At 41.3% G+C, this 15900-nt stretch overlaps 1 protein-coding gene across 1 annotated transcript in view; it reads right to left on the bottom strand.

Annotated features, from left to right (window-relative positions):
- Positions 1-3805: 3805 nt before the first annotated feature.
- zswim5 (zinc finger, SWIM-type containing 5) overlaps positions 3806-15900 on the bottom strand; it is a 74063-nt gene continuing 61968 nt past the window's right edge. The window contains exons 8-16 of the mRNA XM_085377866.1: positions 15181-15327; positions 14954-15091; positions 11635-11786; positions 10778-10880; positions 10366-10501; positions 9527-9684; positions 9252-9415; positions 8548-8629; positions 3806-7926 (exon numbers count right to left, since the gene is read on the bottom strand). Coding sequence (XP_085233992.1) covers positions 7064-7926; positions 8548-8629; positions 9252-9415; positions 9527-9684; positions 10366-10501; positions 10778-10880; positions 11635-11786; positions 14954-15091; positions 15181-15327 — 1943 coding nt within the window. The 3' untranslated portion in view covers positions 3806-7063. The remainder of the gene's footprint in view (positions 7927-8547; positions 8630-9251; positions 9416-9526; positions 9685-10365; positions 10502-10777; positions 10881-11634; positions 11787-14953; positions 15092-15180; positions 15328-15900) is intronic.

The following is a 15900-nucleotide window of genomic DNA, read 5'->3' as shown; positions in this document are numbered from 1 at the left end:
TCCAAACTGTTGCAGATGAAAGCGAGTTTTGCATTCCTTTTGGGAACTAATTTCCCAGAGCCTGGAGGAAGACTGGAGAAACATACAATCCACAGTGAAGTTGGGTGCCACGTCATCTGCTGGGGATGCAGGTTGGTCCGTTCTGTTTTATCAAGTCCAAAGTGAATGCAGCAGTCTACCTCATGCCTCCATCTGCTTTATGGAGATGCCGATTTCCTTACTTAGCACCTGCCCACAGTGCCAAAACTGCTACCAAACAGTTTCCTGACTGATCAGACAACTCGACTGGCCTGAACCCCACAGAGAATATACAACAAGAGAAAAATGAGCTTAAGGTTGCTATTAAAGCAATCTGGGCTTCAGTAACAGCTCAGCAGTGCCACAGCTGATATCCTGCATGAAACCACGTCACACTGATGTAATAGTTCACGGTAAAGGAGTCACATCCAAGTAGTGAATGTAGAAGCTTGCACAGACTGGTCTTGCTGTTGTGCTCAGGACAGGACGCGCACTTAGTTTAGTTATCCAACAGGATAAGTGTATGCAAAGGGAAAAGTACACCAGAGAAAACGTGTGATTGGTTAAAACGCAGCTCGTTTGCTCATGTGTTTAGTGTTTCTGTGTCTGAGTAAATATAAGTATGAGCAGGAGGGGCAGAGCGAGGCAGGCTGGGTGGGGTAGGGTGGGGGGCAGTGGAAAGTGAGGCGAAAAAAAGATTGGGCTTATAGCAATCACTCCTCCATCTATCTGTCTGGATAATTAATATAAATCTGCTCATTTGTCTTCAGCCAATCAATCTAGATTTACACTTGCACATGCACACACAGGGACGTGCACACACATACATGGAGTTACGAGCACACTTAAATGCTTCTTGATGCCCTGATTGTCTGCTTATATGGCTCTGCAGAAATCTGTAATGAGAGAGAATGAAGCAGTGAAGGCGGGATAGAAGAAAAATATTCTGATTAGAGAAAAATGAGTGAAATATTGATGGAACTCTATCAGTCTCCGTGTGCTTCATTTGCCACTCTGGCAGATTGGTTGGATGGGTGAAATTGTAAGGACTGCACCACAGCAGCTGGGAAGAATGCAGGCTTTTAGCCACTTTGGATCACTTGCTGTCACAGAGTTTGAGATTTGTTAAATGTAATTCAAGTTTCTTACAAGTTGGGTACTATAAATTCACAGGTTTGCTCATTATCTGTGTATTTCAAGTTTGAAATGAGTTAAGGGAACACAAAAGTCTAACTGGAAAGAAAGGAGAGATGGTTAAAAGAGTAGTTAAATCACATTGCATGAGAGGTAAAAAAAAAATAGAAGGAGAAGTTGGTGGGGGAAATACTGAAGTCTTACCACTTGTTTCACTTCCGGTCCATAATATCCACCCACGAGAGCTTTGCTTTGGAACTGAAATGAAAAAACATGATGAAGCAAAACTGGAAAGAATCAGCACAGAAGTAGAACAAAGATTAATAATCAAATGTAGCCTTTTTGAATGACTTACTTTTTTCTTTTTGCCTTATTGTTATTTTTTTATTCTGCTGTTTTTGATGATTACGACACATTCTGTCCCATGTTGATCAACCTTTTTGAGTTCAGGTCAGACCAGTTTGAATGGCTCATTCATTAGAACCTGGTGTTTGGGGGGGAAATACATGAACATAATGGGATTTCTCTTAGGAATAACCTCCAAAAACAATTTTGTGCAATTTCCAACTAGTAAGACGATATTAGTACGGAATTGAAAATATTAATTAACCTGGGCATGTATTGGTAGCAGTTCCAGGTATAAACAATTTAAGATGGTTGGAGGGTTTTTAAATATCACCAAGTAATAATTTAGGATCAAATAATACACTTTGTACAACTAAATACATTGATCTAGCTTCATCATAGGTGTAGTAGGCAGTAATTGATTTGTTGCTAGACGAGTACATTATCGAACTGGTTAACTTTCACTGAGACTCCGCCATAAAGGTTTCCATGATTGTGTTGACGATGTCCTGAGGTCAGTGAAGGGGATTTTCCACTAACAGGGCAACCTTTAAAGATGGCTGCGCTATGCCGAGCTTTTCAATCTTTTGTGATGTATTAAATAATTCAAGAGTGTCTGCCGGCAAACTTTAAACTAATGTATTTTGGCTCAACAAACAACATCCTGGTAATGTGTTTCACACTTTATTCATAGAAAAGCACTGAGATTCCAACACAAATCAATATAAAATGGTAGTAGCGTTACATAAATAGTAATAAATTCTCGCTTTATAGACAGTAGCTCAAGAAGTCGCACAAAAAAAAAAAAATTACAAAAAAAGAAAAGGTGTTGATGATAAGCTATGATACTTCTGTGGCAACAAATACTGGAGATACCTTTTCATAATCAGTAGCACAAAGAGGCAACAAACACTTTCAAATATCCCTTAAAGTTGGAAAGAATTCAAAAACAAAAACTGGGAAAACAGTAGGTGAACTAGATCTCTACCAGCAAACAGTACTTCTCCTACAAACCAAAGACAGACGGGGACAACAAAGAAAAACGCCCAGGAACTGGCTGAGTTAGTTAATAAAGAAGGAAAAGAAAAGCAAGGAAAACTTTGCTGCAGTGAATGCATCACATAAAGGCAGCCGACTGGAGCTCCCCGGCGAAATTATTTTCCTAATATATTATCAAAAAAATAAATAAATCAATGTATCATTTCATTATCCTCATGTAGAAACCTCGCAGCTTTATTTCGTTTTCTGCAAGCCACTGTAGCGCACTGATGTCAACGTGTTTCAGGATAGTCGCACTTAAACGCAACTGGCTTTAAATCCAACGTCCTCCTTGTGCGAGAGGGATCGAGGTGTTCAAGAACATCGGGGGAAAACAAAACTATAGAAGACCTGAACTCAGCCAGTTTAATGAGGTGAAGAGGAACTGAGAAAGCATTTTTTTTAAAAAGTTAGAAGGAATGAGCACGAGGTCATCCACAAGCCATCTCTTTTTTTGTTCATACAGTTGCCGTTTCTTGACATTTGCGTATCGTTTCGTCTCACCACAGTGTTGCCGCACAATGCGACACCTCTGAGAAGACACTGAAGGCTTTAGTCCTGATTAAAGAAAACCAACAAACAAAACAAATAAAAAATCAACAACTTTTGTACATTGATCGACCAGAAAGGCATTTTCCACCGTCTTTCGCTTTTTCGTCTCCTCTAAACGTTGCAGCGGAAACAGGCCGGCCACTGTGCACTGTCCGAATATAAGCGTGATGGGTCTCCTTTTCGTCCGCAACACCCCCGTCCTCATTAATAGTGGTTCAACCCACTGGGTCTCTGCACTCAGTTTTAAGGGGGTATATTAAAGAGGGGACAACACCATCGAAGTGGTTCTGCATAGTCAGGTTTAGTAAGAATCCGTTTACAAATGAATGCCTTCCTCATTTTACTCAACTTCAAATAACATGCTCACTTTTGGAAAACACCCCCCATCTTCTATAAAATACAAATAATAATAGCTATTATTGCAAAAAAAAAAAAAAAAAAAGAAAAAGAAAAAAAAAAAAAAGCCAAAAAACAAAAACTGAAAGAAATGTACACAGGAGCACCTGAGAAATGCCTTGAAGTCTTTGCTCTTACAAAACAAAAAAGGGAAAAAAAAAAAAGTTGTCAAACACCCCTGTCCAAAACAATTCAAGTACACCCCGTCAAAATCATAAAAACAAAGAACAAAACCATAACATACATCATAAATAATTATAACTTTACAATTTTTTGAATTGACACTTTAGTATTTACAATATCTTAAATGCTAAATGCTACTACTTTTTGTTTTGTTTCTTTAAGTGGTGTCCCTGAGAACTGAGTTTAGCCTCTCTTCTTTTTGCTCAGTTTTCCTTTTTTCATTCCCATTCTTCTATCTGCATTTCTTCAGATCCAAAAAACAAAACAAAAACAAAACAAAAAAAGACAGAGAGAAAGAAAGTAAAGGCCCAGAGTTGTGACTGACTACCCAGGTTTTGGGTGAAGGTAGCTCTTGTGGAATGTAAAAGCAGACAGGAAAATGTTCCTCCATTCAAAAAGTGTTCTACCAATAAATAAATGCTGAAGCAGGCAGGAACGCACTGAAGAGGTATTCGTGTGAAGTGCTTTAAACGATGACATTAAGTCTGACCAGTAAAAGATTCAAGCTCTTTCTGTACTGCATTACTGCTGGTAACAACAACACTTTGCCACTGGGTAAGAAAAAGGGGGTGTGGAGATCCCCCATAAAGAGAAAACGGCTTCCTGTGCCAAGATATGTGGTCTCAAATACATACAATGAAGTCATCAAGTAAACTCTAGTCTTTGAGTTTGCACTGCAGTCCTGTGAGAAAGTCAAGGAGGACTCATCTTCACTGTTGATGATGATCATGACCAGCAGCTTTCACAGGTGACTTTGCGTCTTTTCCATCACAAGACCGAGAAACTGAAGGAAAGATGACGGGGCTAGTCTATTTACTGCTGCTCACCTGATATTTAACATTTTACATTTATGTCTTTTTAATTTTGTTTATTTAGGTTTTCAGTGGTTCTGAACACACTACTTGAATACCTTTAATATTTTTGTCCATGAAGCGCCTTGAGGCGACTTTTGTTGTGATTTGGCGCTATATAAATAAAATTGAATTGAATTGAATGTGGGACCAGCAGAGTAAGCTAAAAACAAAGCTAACTAATGACGCCAATGCAGTGGGGCAACAAACTGCAGATCCACGATAAAATACCCAACAAGCCAAATATTACATTTAAAATTAGTCTGTTGCAACTCTAGTCTTTCTTTTTTTTTAAATTTTGCTTGGACTAAAAGATTCTGGGGAGTAGATTTTGTTTTCATTTTAATGAATGCATGCCGCTAAACCAAGCTAGCTAGCCAGTGCTAGCATAAGCAACTTCCTGCTCTCATCCAAAGAGGGTCACATCTGGTTAAATTATTATATATAATCATAAAATTTTATACAATTATTGAAATCTCTTTATCATCAAGCAGCAATAATAAGCTAACAGCACACTGACATTAGCACATTATATGCGTTCTCTGTTGCCTGGGTTCTCTCTGGGTGGTGTGGCTTCCTCCCACAGTCCAAAGACATTAATTGGTCATCCTGAAATAGCAGTTAGTGTGAATTTGAGTGCGACCTGTCCAGGGTGTGCCCCATCTATCACTCATGACAGCAGGGATATGCTCAAGCAACCCGGCAAACCTGAAGTGGACAAGTTGTTATGAAACTGCATGGATGGATGGATAGATGGATCCTCCCACCCACTTGGCTAAATTGTATTAAATTTTCATTATTTTTTCAAACCCCATTTAAAGTCCCTTTCAAATTTGTCATAAATAACACTGCTAGTTTCTGATAAAGTGACACTGTGGCGGCTCTGTGTAGACATAGTCATTGCAGGCATGTCACATTTACTGTATGCATAAATTAAACTGTATGTTAATTAATGAATAATGTGAGACGTGTTCTTACTACAACATGTCACTACACGCTCTTACTCCCAGTATGTTCTGTATCGAACCTTTGGCATCTCTGCCTTTAGTACTTTGCTTCAAAGTGGAATGTGTTGTTAGTGGAGGTATCTGAACCCAGACCACGATGTTCATCTAAACCTAAACAGGTGGTTCTGGTGACTAAACCCATTCAAATAGTGAGCTGAAATGATCGCAGTGAAAAACCAATTGCTAAGCCAAATTTCACAATGAGACATGATGCCAAAGGAAACATTTGCAGATGTGTCTAAGCCCAACTTAGCAAAACTAGCATGGTGACATCTACAAGAAATGCACTTCATGTTGGTTAAGACACATGACCACAGAACTCAAACTTCATTCTGCGGTTTTAAGGATTACTGAGCCAGCATCATGAACCAGCTGAGGATGCATTCCTTTGAGGTAATGCATCTGATTTCCAGTTCTTGTGATGGAAAAGGGACTTCGGCGACATGCAGAACTAACAGTCAGTGAAATCAACAAGGCCCCAACAGGTTCCAACGCTTCTTTGCACAACACCAGAAAGTGAACTTGTTTTTAGTGATAAAAACGAAGCAGAGGCTTGATTTATATTGCTTGCTGACTAAATCTCAATGTAGTGATGGTAAAGTGGGTGCTGGAGTCTTGCACGTTCAAAAGGTTTTGGCCACAAATAGCTGAAGAGCAGTGCAGTGGATGAGACTCCACCGGTTCTCACAGTTGTATTTTGTCACTGTAAATAAGCTTATAGGAGGGCATAACAGATATACTGTATTTATATATAGAGACTCGACTACCCTACCTTAGCTAAAGCAGCAGCCTGAACGTCACTGTCAGACGTCTGGATTTAAAAACACACACTCTGTGAAGCATCGTTGGACTTCCTATTTTAGATATTTGTCAGAAACCAGCAGGTGAAGGTTTTTAAATCTGCAGGTACTGACTTCCCCCACAGAGAGACCACATGGGGAGTTCTGTATTCTGCCCTCTCTACTCTAAAATGCCCTGAATGAAACAAAGAGGCCATTTCTGATCAAGAAGTTAAAGCTGACAGTACAGTCGAGGTATGACAATAACACTATGTGTGTTTTTGACCTCAGTGGATTTTTTTTGGGAATAACATGCTTCTTCCACTCTGAAAACCTCTCCTTCTTCTTAACCCCAGCTGAAAGCATCTTCTGGCTCAACAGTACATACAGCTAAATCATTTGGTTTTCATATCATCATGTACCCCCACAAAACTAAAGTTTGTTTTGCTTTTGCAGTCACATTCTTTTGACTTTTTTTCCTTTTTTTAAACACTAAATTTAACATTAGTAGGAGGGCAAAATGCTTTGTTTTTCTAGTTTTTCAAACCTTTCCCCCCCTTTTGCAGTCTTAATGAAGTAGAGCAATGTACTGCGAACACTTCCTGGTTCACATTCAAGAAAGAGAACAACAGGATAAAACCTCAGTCAGCAAATGGCTCAAAATACATGAAAATAAAAAGAAATAAAACTTAAATTAGAAACACAGAAGTGTAACTGCTTCCCCCAAGAAGAGGGTCTCTGTGAGAGAAGGTCAGTAAGGTCAGCCGAAGCGCTCCCTGACCAACATCATCAGTTTCTTCTTGCCCTTGTAGATCTGTTTCAGGTTGTCTATGAACTGGGCAAACTGAATGTGTCCGTCCTGTGCCAGCAGAAAAGTCTCCCGCGCTTTGCTCAGGAACTCTATGAACTCTCCATAGTGCCGTGGACTGATGTGCGTCAGCCGAGAGTGCGTGGTGTTGATATACGCCGAGATCGTGGCGTCCAGGAGCTGGCGCAGCGGTGCCTTATCCGTGGACATCAGCTTCCCAGAGTTCCTTCTCCCAGGAATTCCAGCGAGACCCGGCGCAGTCATAGTGCACCGCCGTAGAATGTCAGACAACACTGTGGCGCAGTGCACGCTCTTCACCACCAGCGGAATAATAGCCGCAAGCTCATTCTTCCCCAGTGAGTGGCTGAGCGCACAGGCCCACAGCACGTCGTTAATAGCTGGGTGAGTGTCTTGGTTGTAGGCCAGGTTGAGATGTGTCATGGCCAGCGAGGCCAGCTTGAACGACCGCAGGGGGTATCCTCTGTGCTCCATGTACCTCGCAATGGTAAACAGCTGCGAGTAGGTCATGCCCGTCGACGCTGCGTCGATCACGATCTGGTAGGCCGTCTCGAAGGCGATGTGGTCCTTCTCGCAGAGCGTCAGAGCTGACAGGGCGCAGTTCTGTGGGTCCTTCATGGCACACTGCAGGGCCAAGGTCCTTGCGCAGCTTGCAAGCTCCTCCCGCTGGGGGTAGTCGAGGCTGAGGCGCAGGATGGTGTTATGGGACATGACGGTGGCCGCCACAATGCTGGTGGCTTCGGTGGGCGTGAACAGAGTATACCAGCTTTGTAAGATGCTCACCAGCGCCCGCAGACCTGATGAGAGGGAAAAAGAGATTTACCATTCAGTGCTTGTGACCAGAATTGCTCACTATTCACATCAGCAAGCTCGGCACTTTGAAGTGCTGTCCAGATGTAGAGTGAGCACTACTATAGCTTATATGGTACACTCAAATTCCTCATGAACAGCAGCCCCTTGGTCACTACCAAACGACTGTATAGCACCTTGCACTGAGCTGAAGGATTAAGGAAAGAGAAAACAGAGCAGCACTTCACACTCAGCTTTTCAGTTAGGAGGACTTGGAAAATGAAGCCATGTGTACCTCGACCTATAATCGTCCCAAATTGCTAAAGTTACTAAAATCATTAAATCATTTCATTACACTTGGTATAATTTGAGTCTCTATTCTTAAAAAGATTATGGAGGCATAAATTTGACTTCTTAACTGATGGTGCAACATGTCATGCAGCCCCTCTTGTCTTCAAAGATCAAATGAGGGAATCTCTTTTGGGAAAACATCGTTCATCCCTCCTCATTTAGACTAACAAGACACTTCAGCTCAAAAGAAACTGTAAAGCTGAACTTACTGAAGATCACAACGCAGCACGGAGGCTGTAATTAGAGCATGAATCCGCTTTAAAAACGGATGCACATACCGACTTCAGTGGCGCAGGTTACCAGCCAGCGAACCATCTCTCTCCTCCTCCAGTTCAGAGTGGACAGAGTCATCCTCATCACCTGCAAAACACACATGGAGAACATGATGCGCTCTGTTAGCGCCATTGAACCGTTACACATTTCTATACCCTCTTGGCAGTTTTCATGAATACGTGCATTTGGAAATCAAAGCATTTTTGTGTAGTGTGTGATTTTCATAATTTAGCTGTTTGCATGGCACCACATGGCTCCTCTGATGACAGATGTAACCAGAATATGCTCATAATTGCACAGATGATGATTTGCGACCCTTCCATTTTGAGCACTTTATTAGCAGTTTTGCTGACAGGAATTCAGCCGATACTCTAAATACCAGCAGAAAGAGACGGGGGAAGCCACAGCGTCACTGCAGCCTGATGATCTGAGGACTTTTCTGTGTTTACTGTGGGACCCAAAAGGTTTAATTATGTGGTTTCTTCTCATCAACAACAGTAAGACTCTGTGTGATGTTTTTGCTGTTAATTTGTAGTGGGGCAGCAGAGGGCTGGAAAAAATGACAAGGTGAAGGAAACCGTTCCATGTTTTGACTGGCGATCGGTGCTCTGATTTGATTTTCTTTGCTGTGGTGAAATGATCTGTGAAAATTACTGACTTGCCCTCATACTTCGACTGCACTCTCTCCATGCACACACACATACAGTACCTGCAGTCCTAGCTCCAGCGCCACGTTGAGCAGGGTTATATCGGGTGGGCTCTCTGCGGGTGTTGCTATCTTAAAGGCGTCTTGGGCCAGTTTGAAGATTAAGGAAGAGGAGTGGATGTTTTTCTGGATGGCCTCAAGCACCGTCCGCAATCTCAACATGTCGCCTGCAAGCAAAAAACATAACGCAAACTAAGATCATGATGGAGAAATGCCTCAATAGCCAGCTTTGCCTGTTTGAGTAACATCTGAGCGGGCATTCAATAAGCTGGCATTACCTTTAGCAGCAGTGAGCATGGTTGAAGCCAGCTCACACTGCTGTGACTCCAGGTGGCCCAGTGTGAACCAGCGTGGGTATCTGCTCGGAACTATGGAGATACCGTGATGAGGGTGGCCGACATCCCCAGAGCCCGCCGATGACTCCAGAACCGGCAACCTGGCACATGTAGTAAAAGATCTGTTTTAGACAGATGGCACTTTGTCCTGATGTTTTATTTATTCCAAGAGTAACACTAAAATATGGATCTGAGTATGCATTCAGTTACAGCTGCAGTATGTGCAACCGTATTACTTTTATGTCAAACTTTATGCTGGGACACATGGCAATTTAACACGACACATTACCAAAGCATCACAAATACAATTACTTCTGTACACACACCCAATACAACAGCCCTATAAAAAACTTCAACTTTCAACCCAAATGTTCACCAATACCTCTAAAGAAGTTATAGCTACACAGAACAGAGCTGGCATCAGTGACAACAGATATGACACAGAGTACGTCAGATAAAGCATAAAAGAAGGTGTCGAGGTGGGTTGCAAAGCATATTGCAGATGCATAGCAGCTGTGAGCAGGCTACACTTAAATAGCTAGTTGGCTATTTTATATGTGGCACTAAATCTTTGGCTGTCACAAAGTAACCGTTAGGTCATATCTTCTGAATTAATTAGGAATACTATTCAGATTAAAAAAGCCATGTCATGAAATAGAGGCCCTTATTCGTTTTACTGTGGCCCTGTTTGCGTAAAGGCAAAATTACCATCATTTACACACGCAACATAAAATACTTTTCATCAATAACTGTTTGAAGCTGCAGTGAAAGGGGAGTCTGACCTCATGGCGCGGAGAGCCACTTTATAAGCCAGGTCTGCGTCATGCGGCAGCAGGGCAGAGAACAGGTACTTGGCGAAGGTGTGCATTGGAACACTTTCCCTGTGGATGACCTCACCCAGACCGCTGAATGGGCCAGCTGGAGCAAAGAGAAAAACAAAATATTCTTTACCTTCTGTCTCAAGAACGTGCCACAAGAGACCACTGTGCTAGGTATGGGCTCCACTGCCCGATTGTGATTTGCACTGAATAAATATTGAAGTCAAAGCTTTCAAGCTACACTTTACAACCGTCACAACAAAAACCTTTCACGTTCTGGACTCAAAACCGTGCAGGTTTCAATATCTGATGAATGTTCTTAATATTGGACAAAATAAATAAATGAAATTTATAAAATTTACTGCAGACACCGTACCTTCTAGTAGCTGTATGGCCTGCTTCCGGAGGGTCTGAACCAATAGGTCGTCCAGCTCCAGTTCCTGAAGCTTTGCAACAATCTGCTCCTCATTACGACACACCTAGAACATGTTGAAGACACAAATAGCATTCACTCTAACTATAAGAACATTTTCAGTTCTGAAGTAGCCATTTAGCTATTAAGTGTTTTCAGTGAAATTCAACTACTTTCAAGAATTTCAAGAAAGAAAATGTGTATCAACCCACCAGCAAGAAAAATGATACGACAGAAAAGATCAAAAGAGTTTTAATACCTTTCTCAGAAAGGGTTTTGACCTTAGGACATTAAATGACCAGTACGTTCTTACAAACTTGCATCTATTCACATCTGTTGTTACAGCACAGATGGTAGAAATTTATTTTGCTGGAAAAAATATCTAGTAAAAGGTCTGTGTGTGCATGTGACTGGTTTTAAATGCAATTCTTGGTTGAAACATAGAGGCTGCAGCTAATTCCAGTGACATTAGGAAAGGTCTGTGGCAGTAGTGTTAAGCCCTCTAAAGCAGATTAGCATTTACACAAAGAAATGTTCCATGGATTTATTTTAAATCACAGTGAACTTAAGTACTGTGGCTTTCTGCTTGTTTTTCAGGAAACAAATGCTGCGACCTTTTCCCTCTCCTTCCATGACATTTACTTTAAACAAAATCATAAATTACAGTGATTTACTGATGGCGAAGGTGACATCTACAAATTTACACAAACCTCTTTATATAATAAAAGTGTGCCATAGGTGTATTTCGGTATTCACTAGCAATTCAAGGATCCTCACTCTACTATATTCTCTATGATTTTAAGGTGATATTAAATTATTACCTTATCCTGGGCATACAGTCCCTCGGGCATGATCCTCTGCTGACCCATACCCATCAGAGCCACCTCTAAGGCCAGAGTCAAGTAGGACTCCCCTGCATCTGGACTGCCCCACACTGGCACATGATGGTAAACTGGAGGTCTGGGGTCACAGTCTAAAAGGAAAAAGATTCCCCCAAAAATGTAAGTCATTAACTTCACGTCATCTATACTGGTTTCAGAATGATAAGAAATCCAAGGAGACAGAAAAACAAAGACACCAACTCAGCAAAGATTCCTTTCATAACAGCAAAGTTTCAGAAGTCCACCTTATCCAATACTGACATGCTGCCCTAGCAGCTTCCAATCACCTTGTTTATAATCTAAATGGGAAAAAGCTTTAAATATAGTTTCTTCTTAATTTTAGCTTTATTACTTCAAAGAGAAGATTAGGTTTTTGCTATGGTACACTACCTTCACAGCACAAAAACATCCCAAACTGCCTCAACAAACTCACTTTAGAAGTCTACAAGCTATTTAATTTGGCTAATTCAGAGAAACTCCACTAGACCCCATTAGTGTATTAGCATAAGCAAAAGTAAAGTACATAATATTGCTCTGGTTTTATCAATACAACAACTCCAACAGAAGGATTTTCATAAAACATAAAAGATTGTTCTGGGATGCTTTTAACCTTTATCTAAAATGTGTAGAAAATAGAAAATTATCACAATATGAACCAAAACCACTTTTATCTGCCTAGTAGTATATAAAAGATTACTGTTAAGGATAGTCAGAGCCTGCAAGCTTAGCACATTACTAAACCATACAGTTAATGGGTTATAGGAATGGCTACATGGTGCATATATAATGGCTCTGCCATATCAAAAAAAATTATAATCTGTTGTAGGACTAGCATTTGAAGAGGAAAATAAAACAATAGCAGAAAAAAATACAACAAAAATACACAGATATTTGTGTGTGCCATATAAGCCACACTGTATAGCATTTATATCAGTGTGGCTTAGACAGTAGGTTGTTCATATATGTAAGATGGCTGCTTGCCCTACACTAATGCTTGACAATTATAACTGAGAACAGATGCCACAAGAGCCTCAGCTGTTGATTGGTGCCCATTTGTTCTCTCTCGCTCCCCCTCCCATCGTTCTGCTTAAATCCCGCCTGAGCAAGAGATCCCCCCCCGCCCCCAAATCCTGTTTATTCTAGGGATGTGTGTATATATGTGTAGTAATCTAGAGAAAAGTGGAAACTGGGCTTACAGACTTAACCCCTTAGCCAACTTGCTGTTGTTTCCTCTCCCTCTAGATTGATTGGTTGATGTGAAAAGGCCAGAGAAGGAATCGTATTTCGATTGGGTTAGACATAGTCTAGATCCACCCACTTTACAACAGATGTTCCCAGCTGTCTCACATGGGGAATGAAAACATGGTGACCAAGCTATACTCCCAAGCACGCAAAATTATCATACCACTCTCCTCAAATTCCCCAAACAACACAAAACAATCATTCTTTCTGTTGTTCTATCTCTCTCTCTCTCTCACACACACACACACACACACACGCGCGCACACGCACACACAGATGAGTGTGCCAGTGGTCAGCATTGTCTGAACTGACAATAGTTCCCTGTAGCCTGGTAACAATGAGAAAACCCAACCCCTATTCTGTTCAGTTGCAATAGCCACTGGTGCAAAAAGGGGAAAAAAAGAAATCCCTGGGCAGTGAGAAAATGCAAATGGTGATACATTCTATACATACCCCACACACACAAATACATGAACGCACAGGAGTGTGGTCTGGACTAAATGAGCAGGGTGTTCCAGCCCAATCCATTCATGCTCTCCTAGTTTATGGCTGCCTGCAGCACAATAGTGCCTAGTCCTCATATAAGACCATGGCGTCTGTTGTGTGATGAGTCACTGCTGGCGAACCCGATCACCTCTGGTTAGGATTATATACTGCATCAGCTGGTGATGTGGGCCTGAAATTATACCTTGCGTTTTGTAAATGGGCTCTTTGTATAGTTGTAAGAAACCTGGGCTCTGACTCATGGGTATGTATGTATTTTGCTAAGGTGCATGTTAAGACGTTGGTTTGCTGTGTAGATGTATTGGACAGAAGCTTGGCTCAACAGTGATGCAGACTAAACAGCAGACGCAAAGAGACTGAATCTTTTTTCTTTTTTTTTCAAATGCATGTTTCAACATGAAAGCAGAGGTTTTCTGAACTTCTCAGCCAAAAAAATTACGAAAAAAACTAATTAATGTAAAACTATGTGCCTGTATTGACTTCCTACACATATTACAGCTACAGTACACAACTGCCGTCTCCAAACTGGATAAGAAACAGTTGTGTGCAGCGTAATCTCTGAAGAATTTGATATGACTGTCCATCATATTTTACACCACAAACTATAACTGGTTTTAAGGAGAACATGCAGCTGTTGCTGAAGCTATCTTACAATCAAAAATGGGATGCCTCAGGGTTCTATCCTAGGTCCACTGCAGTTTATATTATGACTTCTAAGCTATGTTTCAGTGTATGCCTTCATTCTTTTTAGTTTTAGTGATGTGTTTTATATGCCCAAGGCTTTAACCTTCAGTCTGCAATCTTCAGTTTCAAGTCATCACTCTTTAATCACAGACTTGTTTTAGATCCACAGATAATGATTAGATGATCTACTTCTACCTCTGACTCTTCAACTACCTTGCAATTAAAACTGTAAATGGCACCCATGTAACTCTTTCTGAGCCCTACAAATACCTAGGAATTTGGCTTACAGAAAAGATATTTAAGTTGGGATGGTTCAGAAAATTAGGGGGGAAAAAAGTCACACTTGGCTTTTCATTCAGTATTAGCAATGTCTGTCTTCTAACCATAAAGGAGTTCACTTTTATAGCCCTTGACTGTAAAGATATTCTATGCAATCATGCTGCCTCAGCAGTTAAACTCTGTACACCACAGTCTAGTATACTTTCAACAATAATGACTCAGCACCTTTCTCTGTATGAACAGGTTTTTAGACGTCCTTGTAGTGAAAAATATTTAGCCATTACCTGTTTATTAGCCATTTTATCATAATTATTAGCTATTTTTTGCTCTTACTTATTTAGAAAGTGTCCTATTTAAATCCAATAAGTAAAGCACACAAACCAGTAAAAGCTTAATTTGACATGTTCCTCATATACTCAAAGATATACTTGTATATCTTTGCAGATCTTTGTGATCAACGAACTGCAAACTGCCATCAAACTAGACACCCAGCTGTGATGACCTCTTGAATACAATAAAAAGGGTAAGGACGGTGCCTTTGTTTTCGTACCTCCAGTGTCCATGGTGTTGTCGTCATCAACACGGCACGTTTCTGTGAGCGTGATAAACAGGCAGCCAATCGGGTCTAACGGATGGCCCACCCAGCCTTCCAGGTTAGTCGTGGAGGTAACACCCCTCTGGAGAAGTTCTGAGAAAGGTACAGGAGGGGGAGAGACCGACATTAGAACCACCAGTTGAGACGCTGCACTTTCTCCAGAGAGCCAACAATGCCGTTACCTTTCTTTTGGTGTTTGTAGATGTCCATCTGCCTCTGCTGTTGTAGGCGGAGGGTGTTGATGATGGCGACGGCCAATCGCAGGGCTTCTCTGGAATAACCGTGTGAGCGCAAGGCGTCGACGCGAGCACATGCCGTTGGGACGTGGTCTGTGTGGTGAACACAGAAATAAGATGAGGTCAGGATACCTTCACAAGCACACAAACTCCTTCCTATACACACATTGTACTTTAATCACACACGCACACACACACACACACACACACACACACACACACACACACACACACTACAGGATGTATGATGCAGTTAGTAATGGCATGCGCAGACTCAAACTCACATCCAAACTCACAGTGCAGTCTCAGCAGAAAGCCTGTGTGTCTGATAGCTGGCTTAAGTTGCAGAATCTGACAGATCTTAGCTGGAAGCTGCTTACTGCAGATACTGGCCTCAATATCAGCAGAATTACTGTGTGTGTGTGTGTGTGTGTGTGTGTGTGTGTGTGTGTGTGTGTGTGTGTGTGTGTGTGTTTTGGGTTGGCTTTTAGCTGAATCTGAGATTGTGTGTGTACAAGCTGACACACAAACACTGTCATTCGTCCTGAAAATGATGCCTTGTAATGAAGAAACTGTCTGCTCCTCAGTGCATGTTTGTAGCCTATATTATTTGACTAAATCATGAATGTGCACTTTTACACATCACAGACTGTAAATGATGCAAAA

The sequence above is a fragment of the Diplotaxodon limnothrissa genome, linkage group LG18 (genome assembly GCF_057381915.1).
Source record: "Diplotaxodon limnothrissa isolate DT_005_m linkage group LG18, D_limnothrissa_male_GT1.1, whole genome shotgun sequence".
NCBI lineage: Eukaryota > Metazoa > Chordata > Actinopteri > Cichliformes > Cichlidae > Diplotaxodon > Diplotaxodon limnothrissa.
Note: the sequence above shows the minus strand (reverse complement) of the source record. Positions and strands in the feature narration are given on the sequence as shown.